The sequence below is a fragment of the Oncorhynchus mykiss genome, chromosome 8 (assembly GCF_013265735.2).
Source record: "Oncorhynchus mykiss isolate Arlee chromosome 8, USDA_OmykA_1.1, whole genome shotgun sequence".
In the NCBI taxonomy this organism is placed as follows: domain Eukaryota; kingdom Metazoa; phylum Chordata; class Actinopteri; order Salmoniformes; family Salmonidae; genus Oncorhynchus; species Oncorhynchus mykiss.
The window spans coordinates 16,026,401-16,054,054 of NC_048572.1; the positions used below are offsets into that span (position 1 = coordinate 16,026,401).

At 42.3% G+C, this 27,654-nt stretch overlaps 1 protein-coding gene across 1 annotated transcript in view; it reads right to left on the minus strand.

The window, feature by feature from the left end:
• The window catches only part of LOC110529191 (interphotoreceptor matrix proteoglycan 1-like), a 38,233-nt gene that overhangs the window by 5,371 nt on the left and 5,208 nt on the right, over positions 1 to 27,654 (minus strand). The window contains exons 3-15 of the mRNA XM_036984868.1: positions 25,261 to 25,427; positions 24,668 to 24,702; positions 22,180 to 22,229; positions 21,917 to 22,029; positions 19,260 to 19,409; positions 18,043 to 18,101; positions 17,228 to 17,248; positions 16,210 to 16,388; positions 16,068 to 16,129; positions 14,641 to 15,973; positions 12,858 to 13,939; positions 3,105 to 3,324; positions 272 to 482 (exon numbers count right to left, since the gene is read on the minus strand). Coding sequence (XP_036840763.1) covers positions 272 to 482; positions 3,105 to 3,324; positions 12,858 to 13,939; positions 14,641 to 15,973; positions 16,068 to 16,129; positions 16,210 to 16,388; positions 17,228 to 17,248; positions 18,043 to 18,101; positions 19,260 to 19,409; positions 21,917 to 22,029; positions 22,180 to 22,229; positions 24,668 to 24,702; positions 25,261 to 25,427 — 3,682 coding nt within the window. The remainder of the gene's footprint in view (positions 1 to 271; positions 483 to 3,104; positions 3,325 to 12,857; positions 13,940 to 14,640; positions 15,974 to 16,067; positions 16,130 to 16,209; positions 16,389 to 17,227; positions 17,249 to 18,042; positions 18,102 to 19,259; positions 19,410 to 21,916; positions 22,030 to 22,179; positions 22,230 to 24,667; positions 24,703 to 25,260; positions 25,428 to 27,654) is intronic.

Consider the following 27,654-nt stretch of genomic DNA (forward strand, 5'->3'; position numbering starts at 1 on the left):
ACACTACAGTTCATGAAAGTGTGTATTTGTGCACGTGTGTTGCATGTGGCATTAGAATGTCATGTTGTGTTGCTTTCCTCTCAACACTAAGTAGACAACATCAACAAGAGAACAACATCAAGTTGAACTCTAACAGGTGAGAGAAACAAGTGATGGCAATGGATATTATAATTCATACATCGTAGTAACAATGAATGGCTTAATATACATCTGGATATACAGAATCATGGCACAATGTTTACTTTCTTTGGATTTGGTTACGCTAAGGTACCTGCAAGTGGCTCCATGCCCAGGCACTACCTCACACTGACCCCCGTTTTGGCAGTAGTCAGGCTGCAGGACACAGATACTCTGGCAGGGCAAACCGTCCAACGTAATGTAGCCCGGGTCACACAGACACTCGGCCTCCCGAGACCAGCGGTTCACCACACAGCGAGAGAAGTCGTTGCACGCCAAGAACTTACAGGGATCTGCTTGATCAGCTGTTAAAAAATAATGAATAACGGGGAAATGGTAAGATCAGTATTCATTAAATATCAAAGTAGCTGTGAAGCTGTCTTCTCCCCCTTTTTAACGAACCTCTTTCTCTCGATTGATTCGATTGATTTTAATGAGGTAGGTCCTCCTCGGCTTCTTCTCTGCATTTCATTTTAAGGTTTAGCACATTGGCTAGTGAAAAGTCGAATATTGATGGTACAGACAAACCATAACATTAGATGGATTTTACACCCATAGGGGGCACAGGGGCATGTGCCCTCTCAGATCTGTCCTGTGTGTGTGATATACTATATATATAGTGCCTTGCAAAAGTATTCGGCCCCCTTGAACTTTGCGACCTTTTGCCACATTTCAGGCTTCAAACATAAAGATATAAAACTGTATTTTTTTGTGAAGAATCAACAACAAGTGGGACACAATCATGAAGTGGAACGACATTTATTGGATATTTCAAACTTTTTTAACAAATCAAAAACTGAAAAATTGGGCGTGCAAAATTATTCAGCCCCTTTACTTTCAGTGCAGCAAACTCTCTCCAGAAGTTCAGTGAGGATCTCTGAATGATCCAATGTTGACCTAAATGACTAATGATGATAAATACAATCCACCTGTGTGTAATCAAGTCTCCGTATAAATGCACCTGCACTGTGATAGTCTCAGAGGTCCGTTAAAAGCGCAGAGAGCATCATGAAGAACAAGGAACACACCAGGCAGGTCCGAGATACTGTTGTGAAGAAGTTTAAAGCCAGATTTGGATACATAAAGATTTCCCAAGCTTTAAACATCCCAAGGAGCACTGTGCAAGCGATAATATTGAAATGGAAGGAGTATCAGACCACTGCAAATCTACCAAGACCTGGGCGTCCCTCTAAACTTTCAGCTCATACAAGGAGAAGACTGATCAGAGATGCAGCCAAGAGGCCCATGATCACTATGGATGAACTGCAGAGATCTACAGCTGAGGTGGGAGACTCTGTCCACAGGACAACAATCAGTCGTATATTGCACAAATCTGGCCTTTATGGAAGAGTGGCAAGAAGAAAGCCATTTCTTAAAGATATCCATAAAAAGTGTCGTTTAAAGTTTGCCACAAGCCACCTGGGAGACACACCAAACATGTGGAAGAAGGTGCTCTGGTCAGATGAAACCAAAATTGAACTTTTTGGCAACAATGCAAAACGTTATGTTTGGCGTAAAAGCAACACAGCTGAACACACCATCCCCACTGTCAAACATGGTGGTGGCAGCATCATGGTTTGGGCCTGCTTTTCTTCAGCAGGGACAGGGAAGATGGTTAAAATTGATGGGAAGATGGATGGAGCCAAATACAGGACCATTCTGGAAGAAAACCTGATGGAGTCAGGTGATCCAAGACATAAAGCAAAATCTACAATGGAATGGTTCAAAAATTAACATATCCAGGTGTTAGAATGGCCAAGTCAAAGTCCAGACCTGAATCCAATCGAGAATCTGTGGAAAGAACTGAAAACTGCTGTTCACAAATGCTCTCCATCCAACCTCACTGAGCTCGAGCTGTTTTGCAAGGAGGAATGGGAAAAAATGTCAGTCTCTCGATGTGCAAAACTGATAGAGACATACCCCAAGCAACTTACAGCTGTAATCGCAGCAAAAGGTGGCGCTACAAAGTATTAACTTAAGGGGGCTGAATAATTTTGCACGCCCAATTTTTCAGTTTTTGATTTGTTAAAAAGTTTGAAATATCCAATAAATGTCGTTCCACTTCATGATTGTGTCCCACTTGTTGTTGATTCTTCACAAAAAAATACAGTTTTATATCTTTATGTTTGAAGCCTGAAATGTGGCAAAAGGTCGCAAAGTTCAAGGGGGCCGAATACTTTCGCAAGGCACTGTATATATATATATATATATATATATATCACAAAAGTGAGTACACCCCTCACATTTTTGCAAATATTTGAGTATATCGTTTCATGTGACAACGCTGAAGAAATTACACTTTGCTACAATGTAAAGTAGTGAGTGTACAGCTTGTATAACAGTGTCAATTTGCTGTCCCCTCAAAATAACTCAACACACAGCCATTAATGCCTAAACCGCTGGCAACAAAAGTGAGTACACCCCTAAGTGAAAATGTCCAAATTGGGCCCAAAGTGTCAATATTTTGTGTGGCCACCATCATTTTCCAGCACTGCCTTAAAAATATAAATTAACACCAGTTAGGAGGATACAGACAGCTCAAGCACATTTTTAGATATGCAGAAAAAAAATATATATTTGACATAGAATTAAGCAAAATGATTATGGCTCTAGATTGCAGGAAAAAGTGGTTTCCAGACAGACAGCCGCTTGCCCCCCAGCCACCCTCACATGCTTTGTGCCCCCTTATATTTTCGGGGTGCATGACGCCCCTGCTCTCTACCAACTTATAGTCTACATTAGTGTTTTATTCTTTATTGCTGTAGTATTCTCCATGTTTTGATTCGACTTACTACTGTATACATTATGTATTTCATATTCTGTAAATGTCACCTTTAAAAATGACCACATAGGGTTCTGGTAAAAAATAGTGCACTATATAGGGACTAGGGTGCCATTTGGGACAAAGCCAGGATCTCATCTCATACCCGGCTCTATGTCCAGAGAGTGACTGTCAATCTCAATGTTGAGGCTTATGGCAGCAGCATTGCAGAAGTCTTCTAGGACACAGTGGACGGCCTGGGTCACGTTGTATGGAACTGACTTGGAGAACTTCATCTTGCTGTTGACCACAACGCTGCCGTTCCTGAAGTTGAGAATCTCCAGCTTCTTGAATCCCGTTAGATTGGACTGCAGGTAAGGCAGCAGCTGGACAGGGGAGAGAGAAAAGTGACAATCAAGTGTTCAGACTAATCCATTACAATCCAAAGGGAACACTGCCACTAACTTGCTCTCCAGCCAAGGTGCATGAATGGAGGAGCAAACTGAAGTAAAGGGGAAATTCAGCAACAATTGATTTTAAAAATCTTTCTGTTTCCAATGTGTTTTACTTTGTCGTCTTAAGCATGGTGAGAGATGATTCACTTTCACTTTATTTAGATGACTTTCTAATAACAATGACATTTAACCACTGTCTGTAATTACCGTGCAGTAGTTGAAAGAGTTCTACCCACTAAACCAGAGGCTTTTATGCACTATTGTACATTGCCCTAACACTCAAATCCTCCACTTGCACCTGGTGTGGTGGGGTCCCATTTATTCAAAGTGATGAATGAAAGTGCTAATATAATATTACCAGGTCTCAGCCAGTACCTTTCCGCTGAGTTGAAGAAACCCTTATAGAGTCTTTGAAACAATAACAAAAGGGGCACCCCACCTCTGTTTTGGTAAAAAGGAATGGGCCTGAAGAAATGTAACCACTCTCAAATTCATAGACAGAGCTATGGATGCAAGGACTGACCATCCATGATATCAAAATTATTGCTTTAACCATATTTTAGGCCATTAAGTGTCTGTTTATATGTACATTGTTTCAAACAGAGTAAAACAAGCATATATTTGGGGTTCTGATGGGGTAAACTAAGCTGATCAGGCATTTATAAGTTGTATTCAAGAATCAATGGGTATGTATATACAGTGGGGCAAAGAATTGTGCAAGTTATCCCACTTAAAAAGATTAGAGAGGCCTGTAATTTTCATCATAGGTACACTTCACCTATGACAGACAAAATGAGAAGAAAAAAATCCAGAAAATCACATTGTAGGATTTTTTATGAATTTATTTGCAAATTATGGTGGAAAATAAGTATTTGGTCACCTACAAACAAGCAAGATTTCTGGCTCTCACAGACCTGTAACTTCTTCTTTAAGAGGCTCCTCTGTCCTCCACTTGTTACCTGTATTAATGGCACCTGTTTGAACTTGTTATCAGTATAAAAGACACCTGTCCACAACCTCAAACAGTCACACTCCAAACTCCACTATGGCCAAGACCATAGAGCTGTCAAAGGACACCAGAAACAAAATTGTAGACCTGCACCAGGCTGGGAAGCCTGAATCTGCAATATGTAAGCAGCTTGGTTTGAAGAAATCAACTGTGGGAGCAATTATTAGGAAATGGAAGACATACAAGACCACTGATAATCTCCCTCGATCTGGGACTCCATGCAAGATCTCACCCCGTGGGGTCAAAATGATCACAAGAACGGTGAGCAAAAATCCCAGAAACACACGGGGGGATCTAGTGAATGACCTGCAGAGAGCTGGGACCAAAGTAACAAAGCCTACCATCAGTAACACACTACGCCGCCAGGGACTCAAATCCTGCAGTGCCAGACGTGTCCCCCTGCTTAAGCCAGTACATGTCCAGGCCTGTCTGAAGTTTACTAGAGAGCATTTGGAGAATCCAGAAGAAGATTTGGAGAATGTCATATGGTCAGATGAAACCAAAATATAACTTTTTGGTAAAAACTCAACTCGTCGTGTTTGGAGGACAAAGAATGCTGAGTTGCATCCAAAGAACACCATACCTACTGTGAAGCATGGGGGTGTAAACATCATGCTTTGGGGCTGTTTTTCTGCAAAGGGACCAGGACGACTGATCCGTGTAAAGTAAAGAATGAATGGGGCCATGCATCGTGAGATTTTGAGTGAAAACCTCCTTCCATCAGCAAGGGCATTGAAGATGAAACGGGGCTGGGTCTTTCAGCATGACAATGATCCCAAACACACCGCCCGGGCAACGAAGGAGTGGCTTCGTGAGAAGCATTTCAAGATCCTGGAGTGGCCTAGCCAGTCTCCAGATCTCAACCCCATAGAAAATCTTTGGAGGGAGTTGAAAGTCCGTGTTGCCCAGCAACAGCCCCAAAACATCACTGCTCTAGAGGAGATCTGCATGGAGGAATGGGCCAAAATACCAGCAACAGTGTGTGAAAACCTTGTGAAGACTTACAGAAAACGTTTGACCTCTGTTATATACCCTTTGTTGGCAATGACAAAGTATTGAGATAAACTTTTGTTATTGACCAAATACTAATTTTCCACCATAATTTGCAAATAAATTCATTAAAAAATCCTACAATGTGATTTTCTGGATTTTTTTTCTCATTTTGTCTGTCATAGTTGAAGTGTACCTATGATGAAAATTACAGGCCTCTCTCATCTTTTTAAGTGGGAGAACTTGCACAATTGGTGGCTGACTAAATACTCCCCCCCCCCCCCCCCCCCCCCCCCCACTGTGTGTGTGTGTATATATTACACATTTCTATATTACACATTACACATTTCTAAGTCAAAAAAAAGTATGTAAGAAAAGATTCTAGCTTTAAAAAATAGGTAATTGCTCAGATCCTGAATATGCCATAGATGACAGAAGTCAGGAGGAAACAGACTTTGCCTCGAGTTATTTCTTTCAATTGGAAATATTGATTACATTTAGAACCGTTACTGGCAGGCAGCACATTGAACAGTTGCTGCTCTTTAGGAAGCGACTGAGGATAGACCCTGGACAGCTTTGATACTGCGAGAACTCTCAAGGCTTCGCAGTTCATCAGAATGTTGCGGTCAGCACAGGTTATGTCAAAGTGATTCAAAGCTACCATGTTAGACCAACAGAGAGCATTGCCTAATATCTGCATTTACATGTTAAGTATGCACAGATTGTAAGTCCAAATCTTTAGAAGTACATATCCTCAAGCATGTAAACCCTTCAAAGTTTGCCTACTGTACATACGTGCATAGCTGGGAATCTGAATCAAATTGAAAAACAACATCTAACTACCTTGTTTCTCTGTGGCCCTGAGGGCTGAACATAATTGGCCATATATAGTACCACAGTATGAGTCATAATACCCATAAAACCTAGTGGTCAAACAGGGAAATGGTTAGAATATTTTTTTCCACCATTCATTTTTCCCATATGGGATTTTAGAAACACTTCAAATAGGGGCTGTGTTTTGTGTAGGCTTACCTTGGCGGGAAGTTTTGATAACCCTGTAAATATCTCTAGGACAAGGTGACTTTTGGAAAGTATTCAGACCCCTTGACTTTTTCCACATCATTCTAAAATGGATTAAATTGTTTTTTTTCTCAGCAATCGACACACAATACCCCATAATGACAAGGGAAAAACAGGTTTTTAGACCTTTTTGCACATTTATATAAAAACAACAACTGAAGTATCACATTGACATAACTATTCAGACCCTTTACTCAGTACCTTGTTGAAGCACATTTTGGCTGCAATTACAGCCTCAAGTATTCTTGGGTATGACACTACAAGCTTGGCACACCTGTATTTGGGGAGTTTCTCCCATTCTTCTCTGCAGATCCTCTCAAGCGTTGTCAGGTTGGATAGGGGAGTGTCGCTGCACAGCTATTTTCAGGTCTCTCCAGAGATGTTAGATCGGGTTCAAGTCTGGGCTCTGGCTGGGCCACTCAAGGACATTCAGAAACTTGTCCCAAACCTACTCTTGCATTGTCTTGGCTGTGCGCTTAGGGTCGTTGTCCTGTTGGAAGGTGAACCTTCATCCCAGTCAGAGGTCTTGAGCGCTCTGGAGCAGGTTTTCATCAAGGATCTCTCTGTACTTTGCTCTGTTCATCTATCCCTTAATCCTGACTAGTCTCCCAGTCCCTGCCGCTGAAAAACATCCCCACAGCATGATGCTGCTACCACCATGCTTCACCGTAGGGATGGTGCCAGGTTTCCTCCAGAGGTGACGCTTGGCAATCAGGCCAAAGAGTTCAATCTTGATTTCATTGGACCAGAGAATCTTGTTTCTTATGGTCAGAGTCCTTTAGGTGCCTTTTGACAAATTTCAAGCAGGCTTGCATGTGCCTTTTACTGAAAAGTGGCTTCCGTCTGGCCACTCTACCATACAAGCCTGATTGGTGGAGGGCTGCAGAGATGCTTGTCCTTCTGGAAGGTTCTCCACAGAGGAACTCTGGAGCTCTGTCAGAGTGACTATTGGGTTCTTGGTCACCTCCCTGACCAATGCCCTTCCCCCCCGATTGCTCAGTTTGTCTAGGAGGCCAGCTCTAGGAAGAGTCTTGGTGAGCCCAAACTTGATTTTTTAATAATGATGGAGGCCACTGTGTTCTTGGGGACCTTCAATGCTGCAGAAATGTTTTGGTACCCTTCCCCAGACCTGTGCCTCGACACAATCCTGTCTCAGAGCTCTACGGACAATTCCTTCAATCTCATGGCTTTGTTTTTGCGCTGATATGCATTGTCAATTGTGGGACCTTACATTGACAGGTGTGTGCCTTTCCAAAAAATGTCGAAGCAATTGAATTTACCACAGGTGGACTCCAATCAAGTTGTAGAAACATATCAAGGATGATCAAAGGGAAGAGGATGCATCTGAGCTCAATTTTGAGTATCCGAGCAAAGAGTCTGAACACTTACAGTACCTATTCCTTCAAGGATTTTTCTTAATATTTTACATTGTAGAATAATTCTGAAGACATCAGAACTACGAAATAACACATATGGAATCATGTAGTATCCCCCCCAAAAAAGTGTTAAACAAATCAAAATATATTTTATATTTGAGATTCTTCAAAGCAGCCACGCATTGCCTTGACAGATTTGCATACTCTTGGCATTCTCTCAACCAGCTTCACCTGGAATGCTTTTCCAACAGTCTTGAAGGAGTTCCCACACATGCTGAGCACTTGTTGGCTGCTTTTCCTTCTCACTGCGGTCCAACTCATCACAAACCATCTCAATTGGGTTGAGGTTGGGTGATTGTGGCGGCCAGGTCATCTGATGCAGCACTCCATCACTCTCCTTCTTGGTCAAATTGCCCTTACAGACTGGAGGTGTGTTGGGTAATTTGTCCTGACAAAAAACGAATGATAGTGGGACTAAGCTCAAACCAGATGACATGGCGTATCGCTGCAGAATGCTGTGGTAGCCATGCTGGTTAAGTGTGCCTGGAATTCTAAATAAATCACAGACAGTGTAATCAGCAAAGCACCCCCACACCATCACACCTCCTCCTTCATGCTTCATGGGGGGAAACACACATGCAGAGATCATCCGTTCACCTACTCTGCGTCTTTCAAAGACACGGAGGTTGGAACCAAAAATGCCACATTTGGACTCATCAGACCAAAGGACAGAGTTCCACCGGTCTAATGTCCATTGCTCATCTTTCTTGGACCAAGCAAGTCTCTTCTTATTGGTGTCCTTTAGTAGTGGTTTCTTTGCAGTAAGGCCTGATTCACACAGTCAACTTTGAACAGTTAATGTTGAGATGTGTCTGTTACTTGTTCTCTGTGAAGCATTTACTTGGACTGCAATTTCTAAGGCTGGTAACTCGAATGAACTTATCCTCTGCAGCAGATGTAACTCCGGTTCTAAATTTCCTGTGGTGATCCTCACGAGAGCCAGTTTCATCATAGTGCTTGATGGTTTTTGCAACTGCAATGGAAAAAAACTTTACAAATTCTTGAAATATCCCGCATTGACTGACCTTTGTGTCTTAAAGTAATGATGGACTGTCGTTTCTCTTTGCTTATTTGAGCTGTTCTTGCCATAACATGGACTTGGTCTTTTACCAAATAGGGCTATCTTCTGTATACCACCCTACCTTGTCACAACACAACTGATTGGCTCAAATGAATTAAGGAAATAAATCCCACCAATCAGCTATTAACAAGGCAGTCCTGTTAATTGAAATGCATTCCAGGTGACTACCTCATGAATCTGGTTGAGAGAATGCCAAGTGTGCAAAGCTGTCATCAAAGCAAAGGGTGGTTACTTTGAAGAATCTCAGATATAAAATATATTTGTTTAACACTTTTTTTTTCTTATGACATGATTCCATGTGTTATTTCATAGTTTTGATGTCTTCACTGTTTTTCAACAATGACACAATACCTGTTTTGCAAAGGTGTCAGCTATAGATGATGTGCAGGAGCTGATAGGGATTTGTAGTTTTGCATGATGTCTACCTTGATGCTGATTAGCATTTTTGAAATCAGAGTAAATAGTCTAATATATTGATAAAAGTCACCTTTACATGGTTATCAAAACATCATGCCAGAGTAAGCCTTCACAAAACACAGCCCTTATTTGAAGTCTTTCTTAAATCCCCTGTGGGACCACCCGTTTTATGGGTATTATGACACCGCCACTGTGGAGGCCTATTGCTCCAGTAAAGTAGAACACCGATTTGTATTGTAGCTCAAATAGAATAGTAAGTACCATATTAAGGGTCACTCTGTGCCAAAGAGACTACATACATACATACATCCATCTATCTATGCCTGCACTCTCCTTTATCATTATTCACAATGAGCTGGCATTTCAAATCCATTAACTTCTCAGAAGCTTCATTTGTCCAGTGGGTATAGAAAGTCACCACCCCCTTTCAAAATGTTCACATTTTGTTGCCTTACAGCCTGAAATGGAAAAACCCATCAAATTTGATTTACACACAATATCCAAGTGAAAAAATTGTTTTGTGAAAAAAAACAACTTTAAACGTAAAACACCATATTTGGGTAAGTGACCCCCCAACCGTACCGTAACCGCAACCGTACAGCAGCTGAAGGACAAGAAGGTGAATGTCCTTGAGTGGCCTAGTCAGAGCCCCAACCTAAATCCCATCGAGAATCTTGAAGAGTGCAGTCCATGAGCGGTCACCATGCAATTTGACTGAGCTTGAACAATTCTGCAAGGAAGAACGGGCAAATATTCCAGTCTAGGTGTAACGGAATTCCTCTTCTTCAGAGGAGGAGTAGCAAGGATCAGACCAATGTGCAGCGTGGTAAGTGTCCATAATGATATATTTAATAAATGTATTTAATAAAAGTACAACCAGACAACCAAAACAGTCCCGTATGGTGAAAACACTAAGACAGGATACAACCACCCACAAAACACAATAGAAAACAGGCTACCTAAATATGGCTCCCAATCAGAGACAACGACTGACACCTGCCTCTGATTAAGAACCATACTAGGCCGAACACATAGAAATATAACAACAGAACAAAACATAGAAAAACAACATAGAATGCCCACCCTAACTCACGCCGTGACCAACTAAAGTAAAGACATAAAAAAGGAACTATGGTCAGAACGTGACACTAGGTGTGCAAAATGAGTGGAGAAGTATTCAAAGAGACTCATGGCTGTAATTCAAGCGAAAGATGGTTTCGCCAAGTATTAACTCGTCGGGGTGTTCACTTATCCAAATAGAGTATTTGACTGTTTTCATTTTAATACATTTGAGTTTTAAACAAAAAGTTATGTTCACTGGGATATTGCGGGTTACTGTGTGTAAATAAGCTGGAAAAAGTCTGATTTTGTGTTTTCATTTCAGGTTGTAAGGCAACAGAACATTTTGAAAGGGGTTGGTGACCTTCTATACCCACTGTACCTGGTTCTAATATGTCCTGTGTCCTGATCTTGTTCACATTCTGATTGTGCCCACATTTCCAGGCATGCGTCTACACTTGGTATGACAATGTGTCTCTTATCCATCCTCTGTGTTCTCATTGTGACTAGATTTCCTGATCCCTCCCTGTATGTAAGTTTTTTGACAGATATTCTTTCAAAATAATATTTATTTTGACACATATTGATGTCATAAGGCAATGGTGCCACCTGTCAATAATTTTAGAGGGTGGATTAATTATGATTTAAAATGGTTTCTCTGTCCAGATCCGTCTACACTTGTAAGCTATCCAGATTCAATGCGTGCCTGACTACCTTCGTAGGTGGTCAGGAAGATCAGATCAATGTGTCTTTTAATTGTCTACACCTGTCTAAAAATGTGGGCACAATCAGATTGTAGATAAGATTAGGACAAAGGACGCATGTTAGAACCAGGAATAAACAGGGATAGAGAGTCTGGCCCCTGGCCCTTCAATTTACAACTAGTGTCATTTTGAATCCTGATATGAGCTCAAACAGGCTATTCAGTTGGATTCTGCACATGTGGAGAGTATGAGGGGTTAGCAGCATGCATTTAGTGGCGAGGCTATTGGGCCAATGACATAGTGACAGCAACAACAAAAAAATGTCTAAAATAAGATTCTCTCGCTCTCCCCCTCCCTCCCATCTTATCACGTCAAAAGGAACTAGAGCAGTGTGAAAGTGTTCTGTTCTCAACATGGCACATCCCTCATCTTCTTCAGCTTATTAGCTGTAAACTAAGTCATCGCTCTGTACACTGAGGGGAACGTTGCATTTGTTTCAGCGTGGATGTGAGACAAATGAATCTACTTATGTGCATAAGTAAATCTAAATCACCTGTTGATGATACAGTACAACCAATCATCAAGCTCAGTAGAAAGGTGAAGAAAGGTTAACCAGGCCTATACTGTCACAAACAACATACCCATCAGCTGTATCATTTCAATGTACGTTATTCTGAAAGCTGAATCTACCATCTTATGACTTATTGCTAATTTAAGTCAATGTTGAAGCAGGCATGTCAGTTTAGTCAGAAGAAAAAGGAATCATGCATAACACTGGGCTTTGAATAGGATGTCACTCAAAAATAGTCCATTAAAACCAGCTGAATTGAAGCTACAGTATGTCAGTTTTGTTCCAGCGCAGGTCAGGCAGTTTTCAGCATTAATTAAGCTAAGAGCCATTAGTTAGAGTGCAGTACATTAATCTAAATGATTCAATCTAATCACTTAAAGGCCCAGTGCAGTCAAAAATGTGATGTTCATGTGTTTTGTATATAATTCCACACAATAAAGTTGGAATAATACTGTAGATTGAAAATTATGATAATGCGCTTTTAGTGTAAGAGCTGTTTGAAAAGACTGCCTGAAATTTCAGCCTATTTTGGTGGGGTGGAGTTTTGGTCTGCCTGGTGAATTGTTTAATAGACCAATAAGAAAGAGAGATCCAAACTAAGAAATTGCTCATTGTTGTGAAGCTATGTGTGTTTCTTTTCAACCATTTTAATTGAAAACAATCACAGTAACGTACTTAATTGTTACCCAGAAATGATTTGATATTGAAATAAAAATGTCTGCTTTGGACCTTTAAATAACAAACAGACTGTGATGCAAATGCCTTAAGAAAATGTTAGCTAGTTATCAACCAGGTTGTAATAACCACCTCCATCTAATGTCCTTCTGAAATAGGCAACACAATACACTTTTTTCCATCTTGTGAAATGCAGACTGTAAATCGGTGTAAAGCAGTTTCTCCTTTCTACGTCATTTGTCAGTGATAAGTCAATGAATATGGGCTTACACAGCATTGCCTAGTAATAAGGACCAAGGCCACTTCCTATTATCTTTCTTCCCTCACTTGGGCTGGCAGTATCCTGTTTTAATCTTATGACATTGGGTTCAGTAGCCTGCTGTAGCGCAACAAATAAATGCTGTCACTTATCTCTTTATGAACATATTTCATTCTCACTCACCAGCTCCACAAAGGTGTTCTCCAGGGATTTGTATTCTGAAGAGCTCTTGTTGAAGAGATCATCTGAGAACCTCATGTTGGTGACCCGTAGACTGAAGAACACTACCAGCTCCCTTCCTTTACTGGCCGTGGTCATGGAGGGCGTGGTCAGGTATCTCAGTGGTGGAGACGCTGTGGTCTCAAAGGGGTGCTCCTCGGGAGCCAATGGGTATCCACTGGCATCTGGAAGGTCAATGGCCTCTGTGCTCACCAGGTCCATTTGGTCAAAATTGTCTGCAAGGTCTTGCACGCTCTCATCCTCAGGTTCCGAGACATCTATGACCTCCTCTTCAGCCTCCTCTTCATCGATAACAACCACCTCAGGCTCCTCAGCATCCTCCTCCGTAGGTTGTAACTCTGAAGCTGACTCTGTTTCATCTACCTCAGGCACAGTGCCAGATTCTGCAGGTGGTGTTGGTGAAGAGTCTGGGATGGGTTCTGCTGTCACTGCTATCTCCACTGCACTGTCCCCTGGCAATGGAGCCAATTCCACTTCACTGACCCCTGGCAATGGAGCCAATTCCACTTCACTGACCTCTGACAATGGAGCCAATTCCACTTCACTGACCTCTGGCAATGCAGCCTCTTCCACTTCACTGTCCTCTGGCAATGCAGCCTCTTCCACTTCACTGACCTCTGGCAATGCAGCCTCTTCCACTTCACTGACCTCTGGCAATGCAGCCTCTTCCACTTCACTGACCTCTGGCAATGCAGCCTCTTCCACTTCACTGACCTCTGGCAATGCAGCCTCTTCCACCTCACTGACCTCTGGCAATGCAGCCTCTTCCACTTCACTGTTCTCTGGCAATGCAGCCTCTTCCCCTTCACTGTCCTCTGGCAATGCAGCCTCTTCCACTTCACTGTCCTCTGGCAATGCAGCCTCTTCCACTTCACTGTCCTCTGGCAATGCAGCCTCTTCCCCTTCACTGACCTCTGGCAATGCAGCCTCTTCCACTTCACTGACCTCTGGCAATGCAGCCTCTTCCACTTCACTGTCCTCTGGCAATGCAGCCTCTTCCACTTCACTGTCCTCTGGTGAATGATCTTTGAAACAGGAGATAATATTTCAATAAGTCACAAACCATCACAAGTGAGTTTTACCCATACTGCAAATGCCTTCCAACTGTCCAGTAAATAATCCTAATTTATACTGAATATGCAGATTCATTACCTATATGGCTGCAGGGATGAAACAGTTTCAGGCAAGACCTTTTGCAGGGCCCTGCTGTGAATAATATTTCTTCATATTTATTTGATTAAAAAAAATCTATCTGCATTGTTTGATAAAGTACAGTATCCCTCAGCGGTGTAACCATTGGTAATTGGTAAGTCCCGTGTGGCTCAGTTGGTAGAGCATGGCACTGCAATGCGAGGTTTGTGGGGTGGATTCCCACGGGGGAACAATGCTTAAGTATCAAAATGCATGCACTCGCTACTTTAAGTGCTCTGGAGGAGAGTGTCTGCTAAATTATTAAAATGTAACAAATGAATTATCAAAAGCCTTTTATTGACCGCGTACGAAATGATGAACACCACATTACTGTTCTTTCATCATCACGCAGCACAGCACTCAGTCCAAATATAGAACATTAATATATCTCCTCTCTGGGCCGAACTCTAATAATTAGCTGTAATGCACCTGCACACCTCTATCAACAAAATGTATTACTTTAAATGTTTAATTGTCTCTGCGTTTTGTAGTCCTTTACAGGGCTAGAACAGCTTTAATAACCTGCATTGCTCACCTGATTGGTCCACAGTATCAACAACTTCGTCAGGGTAGATGTCCTCATATCCAGGGTATTCAGGCAATAGTTCCTCCATGTCCTCCTCAGATGACTGGTCTTCTATTGGCACAATATTGTCCTCTTCAACAGGATAAGTTTCCTCTCCAAAGAGAGTGTCCTCTACAGATTCCAGAGGTTGGATGATTTTAATTTCTTCTGCTGGTGGTTCATTAACATCTTCCTCAGGTTCTGATTCCTCAAATACCTCTTCCTCATGTTCCGGTTCCTCAACTACCCCTTCCTCAGGTCCCGATAGCTCAACTACCTCTTCCTCAGGTTCCGAGACCTCAACTACCCCTTTCTCAGGTTCCGAAACCTCAACTACCCCTTCCTCAGGTCCCGATAGCTCAACTACCCCTTCCTCAGGTCCCGATAGCTCAACTACCTCTTCCTCAGGTCCCGATAGCTCAACTACCTCTTCCTCAGGTTCCGAGACCTCAACTACCCCTTTCTCAGGTTCCGAAACCTCAACTACCCCTTCCTCAGGTCCCGATAGCTCAACTACCCCTTCCTCAGGTCCCGATAGCTCAACTACCTCTTCCTCAGGTTCTGGTTCCTCAACTTCTTCCTCTTCAATCGGAATAAGATTCTCCTCAACTTCAAGGTCCTCTATTGCTTCAGTAGTAGGCTGATCTGTGATGGCTGAGAGAGTCGTTACAGGTAATCCAGGGTCAGACAGCTCTTCTTCAGTGGCTGTGGTGAGCAGAATCTGAGGGGTTGGAGTATGCTCAGCCTCCTCCTCAACAACAGCCTTCTCCTCTGATATCAAGTTAGGAGGGAGTTCAGCTGGAGCATCAGTTTCTATACTTTCTATTTCAGGAACGGAGGTAATATCCAAATCCTCAGGGGGTAAGACAGGGTACCCATTAGTAGGAACTAAATTGCCAAAAGGTGGCTCAGGGTATTCCTCTGGAACGCTGGGCTCAGCAGCAGAGTCCTCAGCAGGAGGGGTTGGGAAATAGTCTCTGACAAGCTCACCAGTTCCCTCATCAATGGCATGGATGGTTTCAATCATGTGTGTGATAAATGGCACCTCTTCCTCTGGTTCAGCTGTTGCTTCAAACTCCCTCTCATCAACATCTTCGTAGATGTAAGGCACATCACCCCTCTCTGGTGGGGCTTTTTCTTCTTCTACTTCTTCATCTGGAATGTCTGTAGAGTCCAGGAGGTTGACGAGAGCATTTTTCTTTTCCACAGGGCCGAGTGGAACATCCAGACGAGGCTTCTCCCCAACAATCTCTGGCTCATCTATGGCTATTTCCAGGTCGTTGTGGATTGATGGCGTACTGGACTGTTGATGGAAAAGACAAAAAAGCATGTTGATGCATATTTCCAAGGTTTGGTATTTCGCCTTAGGTAGTTTAGATTAAAATGCCAGTACTTACACATTCAATCACTTCTTCAACAGCTTCCTCAATAGGTGTTGTAGTTAATGGAATCACTTTTACTGTGGAAAGATGTACAAAAACGATGCAAAATCATGTCTTTTAGAAATATAACATAACTTATTCACAGGGAATTGGTTACCTGGTTCAAAGTTTAATGACTGTAGATCCACTGGTAGAGAGGCCTCTTCACTCAAAGCATTGGCCACCCTTTCCCGCAGGCTGGGCACAGCTGACACTGGAGTCCCTGTGTCATCCTCTGAAATTTCTGTTGAAATTGTCTCAAAGACCAGGGAATAGTGCACTGTCACTGCTCCAGGTCTGAAAAATAAGAATATATTGTATGAGAGCAGAAAATAGTAGCTCTTGGTGATGTACTGCATTATACAGATCTAGATAAACTATAAGGATTTAACTACGTAAACTAAAAACACAGCAATCCTCTGTCAGGTTTAACATTTGGAGAGTCAAAAATGGCTGATTTTATAGACACTATCAAAAATGTATTCAATATGCAGCTCTGACATAGAGAAGCTGGAGGACAAACAGATTAGTTAAATGGGATTTTGATTAGAATAGTAATGATACCATCAATGGTGGATTTCTTTCCATTTTGTTTTTGTAAATAGTGAAGACACAGACAAAAGTCGAATTAGTTGTGAATCATTTATCAGATTAGTGGAGCAGGCTTGAGGATGTTATTGCCTGTGACAGCACTGGCCACAATGGGCCCTGCAAATTAGGGAAGGGAGCAACTCGGCAATTATTCTATTCACACAGGGGTTTTATTGCACTGCTTAATTTCCTTCCATCCTAAAATGAAGAAGACAGGAGCATTAACACCCTTTCAGAAAGATTTAAAGAAGCACATGTTAACCTTCAATGAGATACAGAAGGGATATCAAATGTAGGCCTAGTTTCAGCTGATTTTGGTCCTCATTCCTCAACTGTGTCCCTGGTTGATGTATTGACCCACCATGGCTGCACTTAGAGCTGAGTAATTGCCAAGTTGGTGTTTGTTTAGTGTGATCCCTCTCTCCTTGGGCCCTGTGTTAGATCCAGATTAACACTGAGAGGAGAAGCAGACATACAGGGACAAGCACACAGAGGGAAACAGCAGCTACCACTCAAGATGGCTCTCATTACAGTAATTCAATTACCCGTCACTCTCCTGGGTCTCGCTAGGATTTGGACAGGGGAAGAAAATAGGCCGTTAGTATGTGACATAATGACATGCCATCTACAAGGAAATAGATCATCATTCATTGCTGGTCGTGTGTCATGACATCACAGGGTGTTTGTCTCTTGACACCACAGGCAGCTGGTGGCACCTTAATAGAGGAGGACAGGCTCATAGTAATGACTGGGATAGAATTGTTGAATGGTATCAGACACAAACACGTGGTTTCCATGTGTATGATGCCATTCCGTTCACTCCATTCCAGCCATTATTATGAGCCATCCTCCCCTCACCAGCCACCTGTGCTTGACATGTATACTTTTGCATTTGAATGTAAAGATATAATAACCATCAGTGTTAACACACAGGAAAGGAAAGGTATATATTTTTGGCATGCATGTGAGTCACACTAATGACAAGTATTCAGTTCTTACTACAGTCAGCATAGCCAAGAGCACATGACAGAATGGCTTGGATGGCACTCAAATATTTTCTGTTCCTAGAATTTGACTGAATTTCACCTAGGTGGGAATGAGCTAGTTTTGTTTTCAAATGAATCCGTGTCCATGCCAAATCAACACTTTGTTAAGAAGGTCCGATTAAATAAATTGAGTCTCAGAGGAATTTCTCAGTGCAGTGAGATGCTGTGGATTGATCCCTACTGGCAGGGTTCCCAGCTTGCACCTGTCTTTCATCTGTCTAACCTAATCTATTGCCATTTAATTTGCTCACCAAAACGTCAGTATTAAGAACGAAGGCACCAGATGTGATTATTCATGTCTGCCACAGACTTACCTGATTCCCAAAACATTGATATCTTTAAATCCTGGGAGTTTGTCAAAAACATGGAGCATCTGTGGGAAAATAAGTTTGTTTTAAAGCTTACAGAATCACATATGATGGCATTTCTCTCCAGTCCATATAGCAGTCCCATTAATAATAAGACAAATAAATGTTACTAGTTACATAATGTAATCTGATCGTATTCCCTAGTACTGTAAATCAGTGCAGAGGAATGTATGAATGAGACACCTAAATTAATTGAGCTCTTTCTTTAGTTAATCACATTTAGCACACACTTATGACATAATCATCTCTTATGGAGCTTTGAGAGTCCATTGGGGGAAATCCAATGAAGGACTCCATCTCCAATAAAGCTCGATACAGTATGTGCGAACTAGCCTCCAGAGCACTTGAATTGGATCGTTATGTGAAATTAATCAGATGTATTTTCTCACAAAGAGTAAAACGGTTGGCAGAGCTTTGGGCTACGTCCCTATTCTCCACCCTTTTCCAAAAATGTGCACTTGCACCTTCACTGTCATGGATTTAAAAGCATAGGATTGGTGCAAGCATTGGCTGGAGGGAATCTCTACCATTGAGAATGTGCAATTGCATACTTTGGGAGAAGGGTGGAGAATCGGGACTAGGCCTTGGTCTAGTCAGGTTGAGAATCCAGCACCGACAGTCCAAGTGGAACTCACTAATCTGCTTTATCTGCCTCTGGCTCATGGTCCTGTGGCATTATATAATCATCTTTACCATGAACTCCCTCAGAGGGCCACAACCCATGAGGACAGTACCACTTGTATCAGGCGCCTACATCCGACAGTTGATTGTGTTACACTGATAAGATCATGCCTTTATTTTCATTGGGAAATGTTGTTTGAGGCTCTGTGCCTACATTGAAAACCTATTAAAAAACACTCAATAAACTGACACGGAATAAACTGTACCTCAAGGGAATCAAAACGTATATATCATTGGTCTTAGGGACTTAAAATCATCAATAACATTTTAATGATGGACATAAAGAGGATTACAGACTACAGAGCTCCCATATGTCTCGTCTTCTACTGTGCAGTATGTCAGCTAGCCTGGGTGTCAGTCTGTAGGCCATCATGCCTTCAACACCTTGTCACAAAAGTTCATGCCTTTTGGCTTGACAATGACAGCAATGTAGTTGGCAAAAGCAAAAACAGATCTGGGACCAGGCTATATTATAATCTCACCTGGTCTTGCAGGTGATGAGAGAGGTCAACATATTGGGGGGAGTCAGGGTCGTCCAGTAGTTCCTTGTAGCCTGGGTCCACGAGGTTAATACTGAACTCCACTATCGCCTCCACAGGCTGCTCTGGGACAACATTGGGCAGCTCAGAGTCCTACAAACAGAAGACAACATGGTCCTATTCATTAGGCACAAAAAGAAAAGAAAACAGATTGAAAACATGGAGGGACAACCTGAACTTGTCCAATAAGAAATCACTGGTTTTCGTTTTCCATTGCAAAACATCATGCTACGTTTTGCCCTAATGAATAGGACCAGGTAACTGTACAGGTAACTGACAAAATAAAGGAAACACCAACATAGTGTCTTAATAGGGCGTTGGGCCACCACGAGCCAGAACATCTTCAATTTTATTGATTTATTTTATTTCACCTTTATTTAACCAGGTAGGCTAGTTGAGAACAAGTTCTCATTTACAACTGCGACCTGGCCAAGATAAAGCAAAGCAGCGCGACACAAACAACACAGAGTTACACATTGAATAAACAAACATACAGTCAATAACATAATACAAAAAAAATACTATTTACAGTGTGCAAATGAGGTAGGATAAGAGAGGTAAGGCAATAAATAGGCCATAGTGGCGAAATAATTACAATTGAGCAATTAAACACTGGAGTGATAGATGTGCAGAAGATGAATGTGTAAGTAGAGATACTGGGGTGCAAAGGAGCAGAAAAAAAAATAACAGTATGGGGATGAGGTAGTTGGATGGGCTATTTACAGATGAGCTATGTACAGGTGCAGTGATCTGCTCTGACAGCTGGTGCTTAAAGTTAGTGAGGGAGATATGAGTCTCCAGTCAGTGATTTTTGCAATTCGTTCCAGTCATTGGCAGCAGAGAACTGGAAGGAAAGGCGCCCAAAGGAGGAATTCGCTTTGGGGGTGACCAATGAAATATACCTGCTGGAGCACGTGCTATGGGTGGGTGCTGCTGTGGTGACCAGTGAGCTGAGGTAAGGCAGGGATTTTCCTAGCAAAGACATATAGATGACCTGGAGCCAGTGGGTTTGGTGACGAATATGAAGCGAGGGCCAGCCAACAAGAGCATACAGGTCACATATGGGGCTTTGGTGACCAAACGGATGGCACTCTGATCGACTGCATCCAATTTGCTGAGTAGAGTGTTGGAGGCTATTTTGTAAATGACATCGCCGAAGTCAAGGATTGGTAGGATGGTCAGTTTTACGAGGGTATGTTTGGCAGCATGAGTGAAGGATGCTTTGTTGCGAAATAGGAAGCCGATTTTAGATTTAATTTTGGATTGGAGATGCTTAATGTGAGTCTGGAAGGAGAGTTTACAGTTCTACCAGACACCTAGGTATTTGTAGTTATCCATATATTCTAAGTCAGAACCGTCCAGAGTAGTGATGCTTGACGGGCGGGCATATGCTGGTAGCGATCGGTTGAAGAGTATGTATTTAGATTTACTTGCATATAAGAGCAGTTGGAGGCCAATGGAAGGAGAGTTGCATGGCATTGAAGCTCATCTGGAGGTTAGTTAACAGTGTCCAAAGTAGGGCCAGATGTATACAGAATGGTGTCGTCTGCGTAGAGGTGGATCAGAGAATCACCAGCAGCAAGAGCGACATTAGTGACGTATACAGAGAAAAGAGTTGAAAAAAAGAGAGAAAAGAATCGGAGGCCCAAGAATTGAACCCTGTGGCACCCCCATATGAGACTGCCAGAGGTCCGGACAACAGGCCCTCCGATTTGACACACTGAACTCTGTCTGAGAAGTAGTTGGTGAACCAGGCGAGGCAGTCATTTGAGAACCTTGGCACCTTGGCATAGATTCTCCAAGTGTCTGTAACTATACTAGGGTAGCCTAGTGGTTAGAGTGTTTGACTAGTAACCGGAAGGTTGCAAGTTCAAACCCCTGAGCTGACAAGGTACAAATCTGTCGTTCTGCCCCTGAACAGGCAGTTAACCCACTGTTCCTAGACCGTCATTGAAAATAAGAATTTGTTCTTAACTGACTTGCCTAGTTAAATAAAGGTAAAATAAAAAAAAATAAAAAAATACTGGAGGGATGCAACACCATTATTCCATAAGAAATTCCATAATTTGGTATTTTGTTGATGATGGTGGAAATGCTGTCTCAGGAGCCACTCCAGAATCTCCCATACGTAGTTGGGTTGAGATCTGGTGATTGAGCCATGGAATATGGTTTACATGCTCATCAAACCATTCAGTGACCACTCTTGCCCTGTGAGTAGGAGCATTGTCATCCTATAGCTGCATAGCCATGGTAGACAAAATAATGGCCTGCCAAGCATTTTTATACATGACCCTAAGCATGACAGGGTGTTAATTGCTTAATTAACTCAAGAACCACACCTGTGTGGAAGCACTTGTTTTCAATATACTTTGTATCCATAATTTACTCAAGTGTTTGCATGATGTTGGCAGTCACCTGTATTTGATAAGAGGTGTAGTGCTAGACCATATGGCTAAATGCTATCAGCTCACTGTCTCTGTCTGAGAGGAACAAGACAACAGCTGGACTGGGCAACAACAAGCAATATTTCTGTCAACTTTCATTTCAGTCTGCAAGCTGTTAGCGAGCTAAACAGCTAGACTAAAATAAATGTTGTTTACCTCCTCCTCCACAGTTTCTACTTCAACTGTAACCTCGGGAGCATCAGGGACGCTGGCAACGCCGGTTACAGGAGCAGGTGGTTCTGGTGTTGCAGTCTGGGCCTCCTCTGGACCTTAACGGTTAATTACAATTTCATACTGTGTATTAGATTTCATTCACCATTGGCATGTGCATCTTGATTCAATTGCTTGACACATGTTGACACAGCGTCTTGACACAGCGTCTTGACACAGCTACAGCTTGGTACAGTGTCTTGCCATACCTGTTATATCAGCGACCCCCGGTGCTGCTGTGGTTGTGGCTGCTACCATTCTGCAGGTGAAAGAGAAGAAAATACACATAAGTAACTATGAAAAATAATATGTAGGGTATGTTTTCAGGTTTGTACCTGATGAGAATATTTGTTATGTTATGTAATGCAAAATGCAAGATCAACTTTTTTTGTTTTTAAATGTAAAAAATGGTTCCACATTAGCCCAGCATTGAATGATAAAGCTAATGGTTTGTAAAAAAACAGCACTTGAAAACACACACATACATTGCCATTAGAAAGTATTCAGAACCCTTGACTTTTTTCACATTTTGTTACGTTACAGCCTTATTCTAAAATTGATTTTTTTTTTAACTACTCAGCAATCCACACACAATACCCCATAATGAAAAAGTGAAAACAGGTTTAAGAAATGTTTGCTAATTTATTAAAAATTAAAAACAGAAATACCTTATTTACATAAGTATTCAGCCCCTTTGCTATGAGACTTGAAATAAAGCTCAGGTGCATCCTCTTCCATTGATCATCCTTGAGATCTTTCGACAACTTTATTGGAGTCCACCTGTGGTAAATTCAATTGATTGAGCATAATTTGGAAAGGCACACATCTATCTATATAAGGTCCCAGAGTTGACAGTGCATGTCAGAGCATAAACCAAGGCACGGGGTTGAAGGAATTGTCCATAGAGCTCCGTGACAGGATTGTGTCGAGGCACAGATCTGAGGAAGGGTACCAAAGCATTTCTGCAACATTGAAGGTCCACAAGAACACAGTGGCCTCCATCATTCTTAAATGGAAGAGGTTTGGAACCAGCAAGACTCTTCCTAGAGCTGGCCATCCGGCCAAACTGAGCAATCGGGGGAGAAGGGCCTTGGTCAGGGAGGTGAACATGAACCGGATGGTCACTCTGACAGAGCTCCAGAGTTCCTCTGTGGAGATGGGAGAACCTTCCAGAAGGACAACCATCTCTGCAGCACTCCACCAATCAGGCCTTAATGGTCGGGTGGCCAGTCAGAAGCCACTCAGTAAAAGGCGCATGACAACCCGCTTGGAGTTTGCCAAAAGGCACCTAAAGGACTCTCGGACCCTGAGAAACAAGATTCTCTGGTCTGATGAAACGAAGATTGAACTCTTTGGCCTGAATGGCAAGTGTCATGTCTGGAGGAAACCTGGCACCATGCTTACGGGGAAGCATGGTGGTAGCAGCATCATGCTGTGGGGATGTTTTTCAGCGGCAGGGACAGGGAGACTAGTCAGGATCGAGGCAAAGGTAAATAGAGCAAAGTAGAGAGATCCTTGATGAAAACCTGCTACAGAGCGGTCAGTCCCTCAGCCTAGGGCAAGAGTTCACCTTCCAACAGGACAAAGACCCTAAGCACACAGCCAAGACAACGCAGGAGTGGCTTTGGGACAAGTCTAAGAATGTTCTTGAGTGGCCCAGCCACAGCCCAGACTTGAGCCGATCGAACATCTCTGGAGACATCTGAAAATAGCTGTGCTGCAACACTCCCCATCCAACCTGACAGAGCATGAGAGGATCTGCAGAGAATGGGAGAAACTCCCCAAATACAGGTGTGCCAAGCTTGTAGCATCATACCTAAGAAGACTTGATGCTGTAATCACTGCCAAAGTTGCTTCAAAAAGTACTGAGTAAAGGATCTGAATACTTATGTAAATGTTATATTTCAGTTTATTTTTAATAAATTTGCAAAAATTACTAAACTTGTCATTATAGGTTATTGTGTGTAGATTGATGAGGGGGGGAAAAAACAATTTAATCCATTTTAGAATAAGGCTGTAAAGTAACGATGTGGAAAAAGTCAAGGGGATTGAATACTTTCCAAAGGCACTGTATCCTCTAATTACTTTACAAGATCAATACCATGGCAATGCACAAGCTCTCCACCTGTCTAAGATTAGACTGCCTATCAACCAGCAGTAGAATATGGAAGAGTGCATGTACAGTATACCTAGGAGGATTTTATATATTGCAACTACCTGGGGACATACTTGATGGAAATTCTGTCACGTGAGATGGTAATTTATAGGTATTTAACAACTTAGAATGAAGTACTAATGTCTTTACCTATGACTTTCTTTCTCAGTGGCTGCTGCTGCCTAGTTACAATCAATGTCAGCTTGACATATTCTAATAAAGAACTGCATAAGTTAGTTTAATTTCTTGTTAATTTACTATTCATGTACCATCTCGCCTGACTTTATTATCATAATTTCAGTAACAATTGCGATCATGCATGTTCAGTGTCTAAGATGTGTGACTGATTCCTTCATATCTCAAGAGCCACTCTACCATTGAGTGTCCATAACCAGCCATTATGCACTTAGAGAGAGGGCATTATGTGGCAGGTCAACTACAAAGCCTGACTCAAGAGGGCTGCACCGTGTGTGAGAAAGCAGTGCTCCTAGACAACTATCAGCAGACAGCAGGCTGCATAAGGTACTGTCTCTAATCCTTACCCAGTCGGCTGCCTCTCATCTCCCAGGTTCATCCTCTGTGAGAGCAGAATCACAATCATAACATGAATCACACACACATCAATTCAAACCAATAACATAACACTTCAAAACTGTGTAGGATGTAAGGTACCACTGAAACATGCACGTAGGAGTGCTGTCTGTAAATATACAGTATATGCATGTTATACCCTCATAGGATTGTAAAATAACCAAAGTGACTAGACCAGATTGATGGGTGCTGTTTTGTGTGTTAATGGGAGCAATATAATGAGGATATTTTTTTCTTCCCCTCAAGAGACTAATATGTAATAATTAAATGTCAACAGGTTTGAATAAAGAGGGGAAAGAAAGGTAATCAACAACTGCTTTCCCTATAGCTATTGCGCGAGAAACAATGCTATTGTTTCTTGAGGAAAATCTGCAGAAATAAATGGATTTCACATGATATCATAAATTCACCCATTGGCATTTAAAAATACATTTTTATCCCTCCCCCAACATAAAAACGTGCACATGTTCATTCAAATAATGTAAGCAATTATTGGTCTCACAGTTATGACACATTAAATGGAGTTGTGTCGTTGGTTCCTCACCCTGTACACCATACTCATGTGCTCCTCTGAGTTGCTGAAGTTACTGGCCAGGTCAGAGAGGCACAGAGACTCATGTTGACATGTGTGAACCCAGGTTGTATATTCTGTAGGTCCAGGGATCCGGTCAAAGAAGATCCGGAAGGCCTCCCACACAGCCTCCTGACAAACTGACCAAAGACAGAACGGTGTTCCAGTGAGAATGAAAGATCCTCAGCACAATAGATACAGATCCACATCAAGTCTGAGGGTAGGTCCCAAATAGCACTCTATTCCCCATATAGTTCAATACCCTATTGGCCCTGGTCAAAAGTAGTGCACTATAAAGGGAATAGGGTGCCATTTGGGGTGATGGTGTTCTCTCAAAGTACAAATAACTCTAAAATCCAGCAAATTATTTTCAGATACTTAAGGTTTCAATAGTAGAGACATAAATGCTGGCTTCACTTTCCAAGCGAAGACATGGATGATTCTCATGACAAACAACTTCATTCAGTCACGTACCCAGGCACACACTTCCTCCCTACACGCTTAGAAACCTTTTGGAACCCTTTTTTCTTTGTCTGTCCCCATAGGAGAACCCTTTTTGGTTACAGTTAGAACCCCTTTTTGGTTCTAAGCAGAACACTTTTGGGTTCCATGTAGAACCATCAGTTACGCAATGTGACACTCTACTCCTTCAAAATAAAATAAACAAAATGTGAAAAGGGGTAATTAGCAGAATAATCTAAGTGCATCTGCATTGGTTTACAAATAAAATGTGCAGCAATGTTGAAATGAATTCAAGACTATTGCTGCCATCATTCAGTTTGTTCTCATCCTTCAATCAACCCATTTTGAGACTTTAAACACGACAAGAGTGTATGTTGTAGAATAATATTCTGATGAAAAGGTGAAAGTTTGATCTTTAATATTTTTTACAAAACCTGTGGGGAAAATGTTTCATGTCAATTCACAAAAGTGTGTTATCATGTTTTTATTTGATTTTTTAGGCTGGGAACATGTCGCAAATGGCACCCTATTTCCAGGGAATATTGCATGTTGCTTGCCTCAGGGTGAAGCTGTGATATTTCTTCCTACCTCTTTAATCAAAGGGACTCTGGATGCCGTGTTATTCTGCTGCACTGTCTTAAATTCTCTTCACTGTCTAGACTCTATACTCAACACCTGCTTCCCACTGGTGCACACCTGGATAAGTCATAGGTACTGCTATGGCTACTTCAATGGTCCACATTCTATACTTACACTACATGACCATGAGTATATGGACACCAGCTCGATGAACATCTCATTCCAAAATCATGGGCATTCATGTGGAGTTGGTCCCACCTTTGCTGTAATAACAGCCTCCACTTTTCTGGGAAGGCTTTCCACTAGATGTTGGAACATTGCTGCGGGGACTTGCATTCATTCAGCCACAAGTGCATTAGTGAGGTCGGGCACTGATGTTGGGCGATTAGGCCTGGCTCGCAGTTGCCGCTCCAATTAATCCCAAAAGTGTTTGATGGGTTTGAGGTCTCTGTGCAGGCCAGTCAAGTTCTTCCACAGCGATCATGACAAACCATTTCTGTATGGACCGGGGTATTGTCATGTTGAAACACAGGAGTATTGTCATGTTGAAACAGGAAAGGGCCTTCCCCAAACTGTTGCCACAAAGTTAGAATCACAGAATCATCTAGAATGTCATTGTATGCTGTAGCGTTAAGATTTTCCTTCACTGGAACTAGGGAGCCTAGCCCGAACCATGAAAAACAGCCCCAGACCATTATTCCTCCTCCACCAAACTTTACAGTTTGGCAATATGCATTTGGGCAGGTAGCGTTCACCTGGCATCCATCAAACCCAGATTTATCCGTGGACTGCCAGATGGTGAAGAGTGATTCATCACTCCAGAGAACACGTTTCCACTGCGCCAAAGTCCAATGGCGGCAAGCTTTACACCACTCCAGTCGACACTTGGCATTGCACATGGCGATCTTAGGCTTGTGTGCAGCTGCTCGCCATGGAAACCTACTTCATGAACCTCCCGACGAACAGTTATTGTGCTGACGTTGCTTCCAGAAGCAATTTGGAACTCTGTAGTGAGTGTTGCAACCGAGGACAGACGATTTTTACTCGCTACGTGCTCCAGCAATTGCCGGTCCCGTTCTGTGAGCTTGTGTGGCCTACCACTTTGTGGCTGAGCCGTTGTTGCTCCTAGACATTTCCCCTTCACAATAACAGCACTTACAGTTTACCGGGGCAGCTCTAGCAAGGCAGAAATTTGAGGAACTGACTTGCTGGAAAAGGTGGCATCCTATGACGGTGCCATGTTGAAAGTCACTGAGCTCTTCAGTAAGGCCATTCTACTGCCAATGTTTGTCTGTGAAGATTGCATACACCTGTCAGCAACGGGTG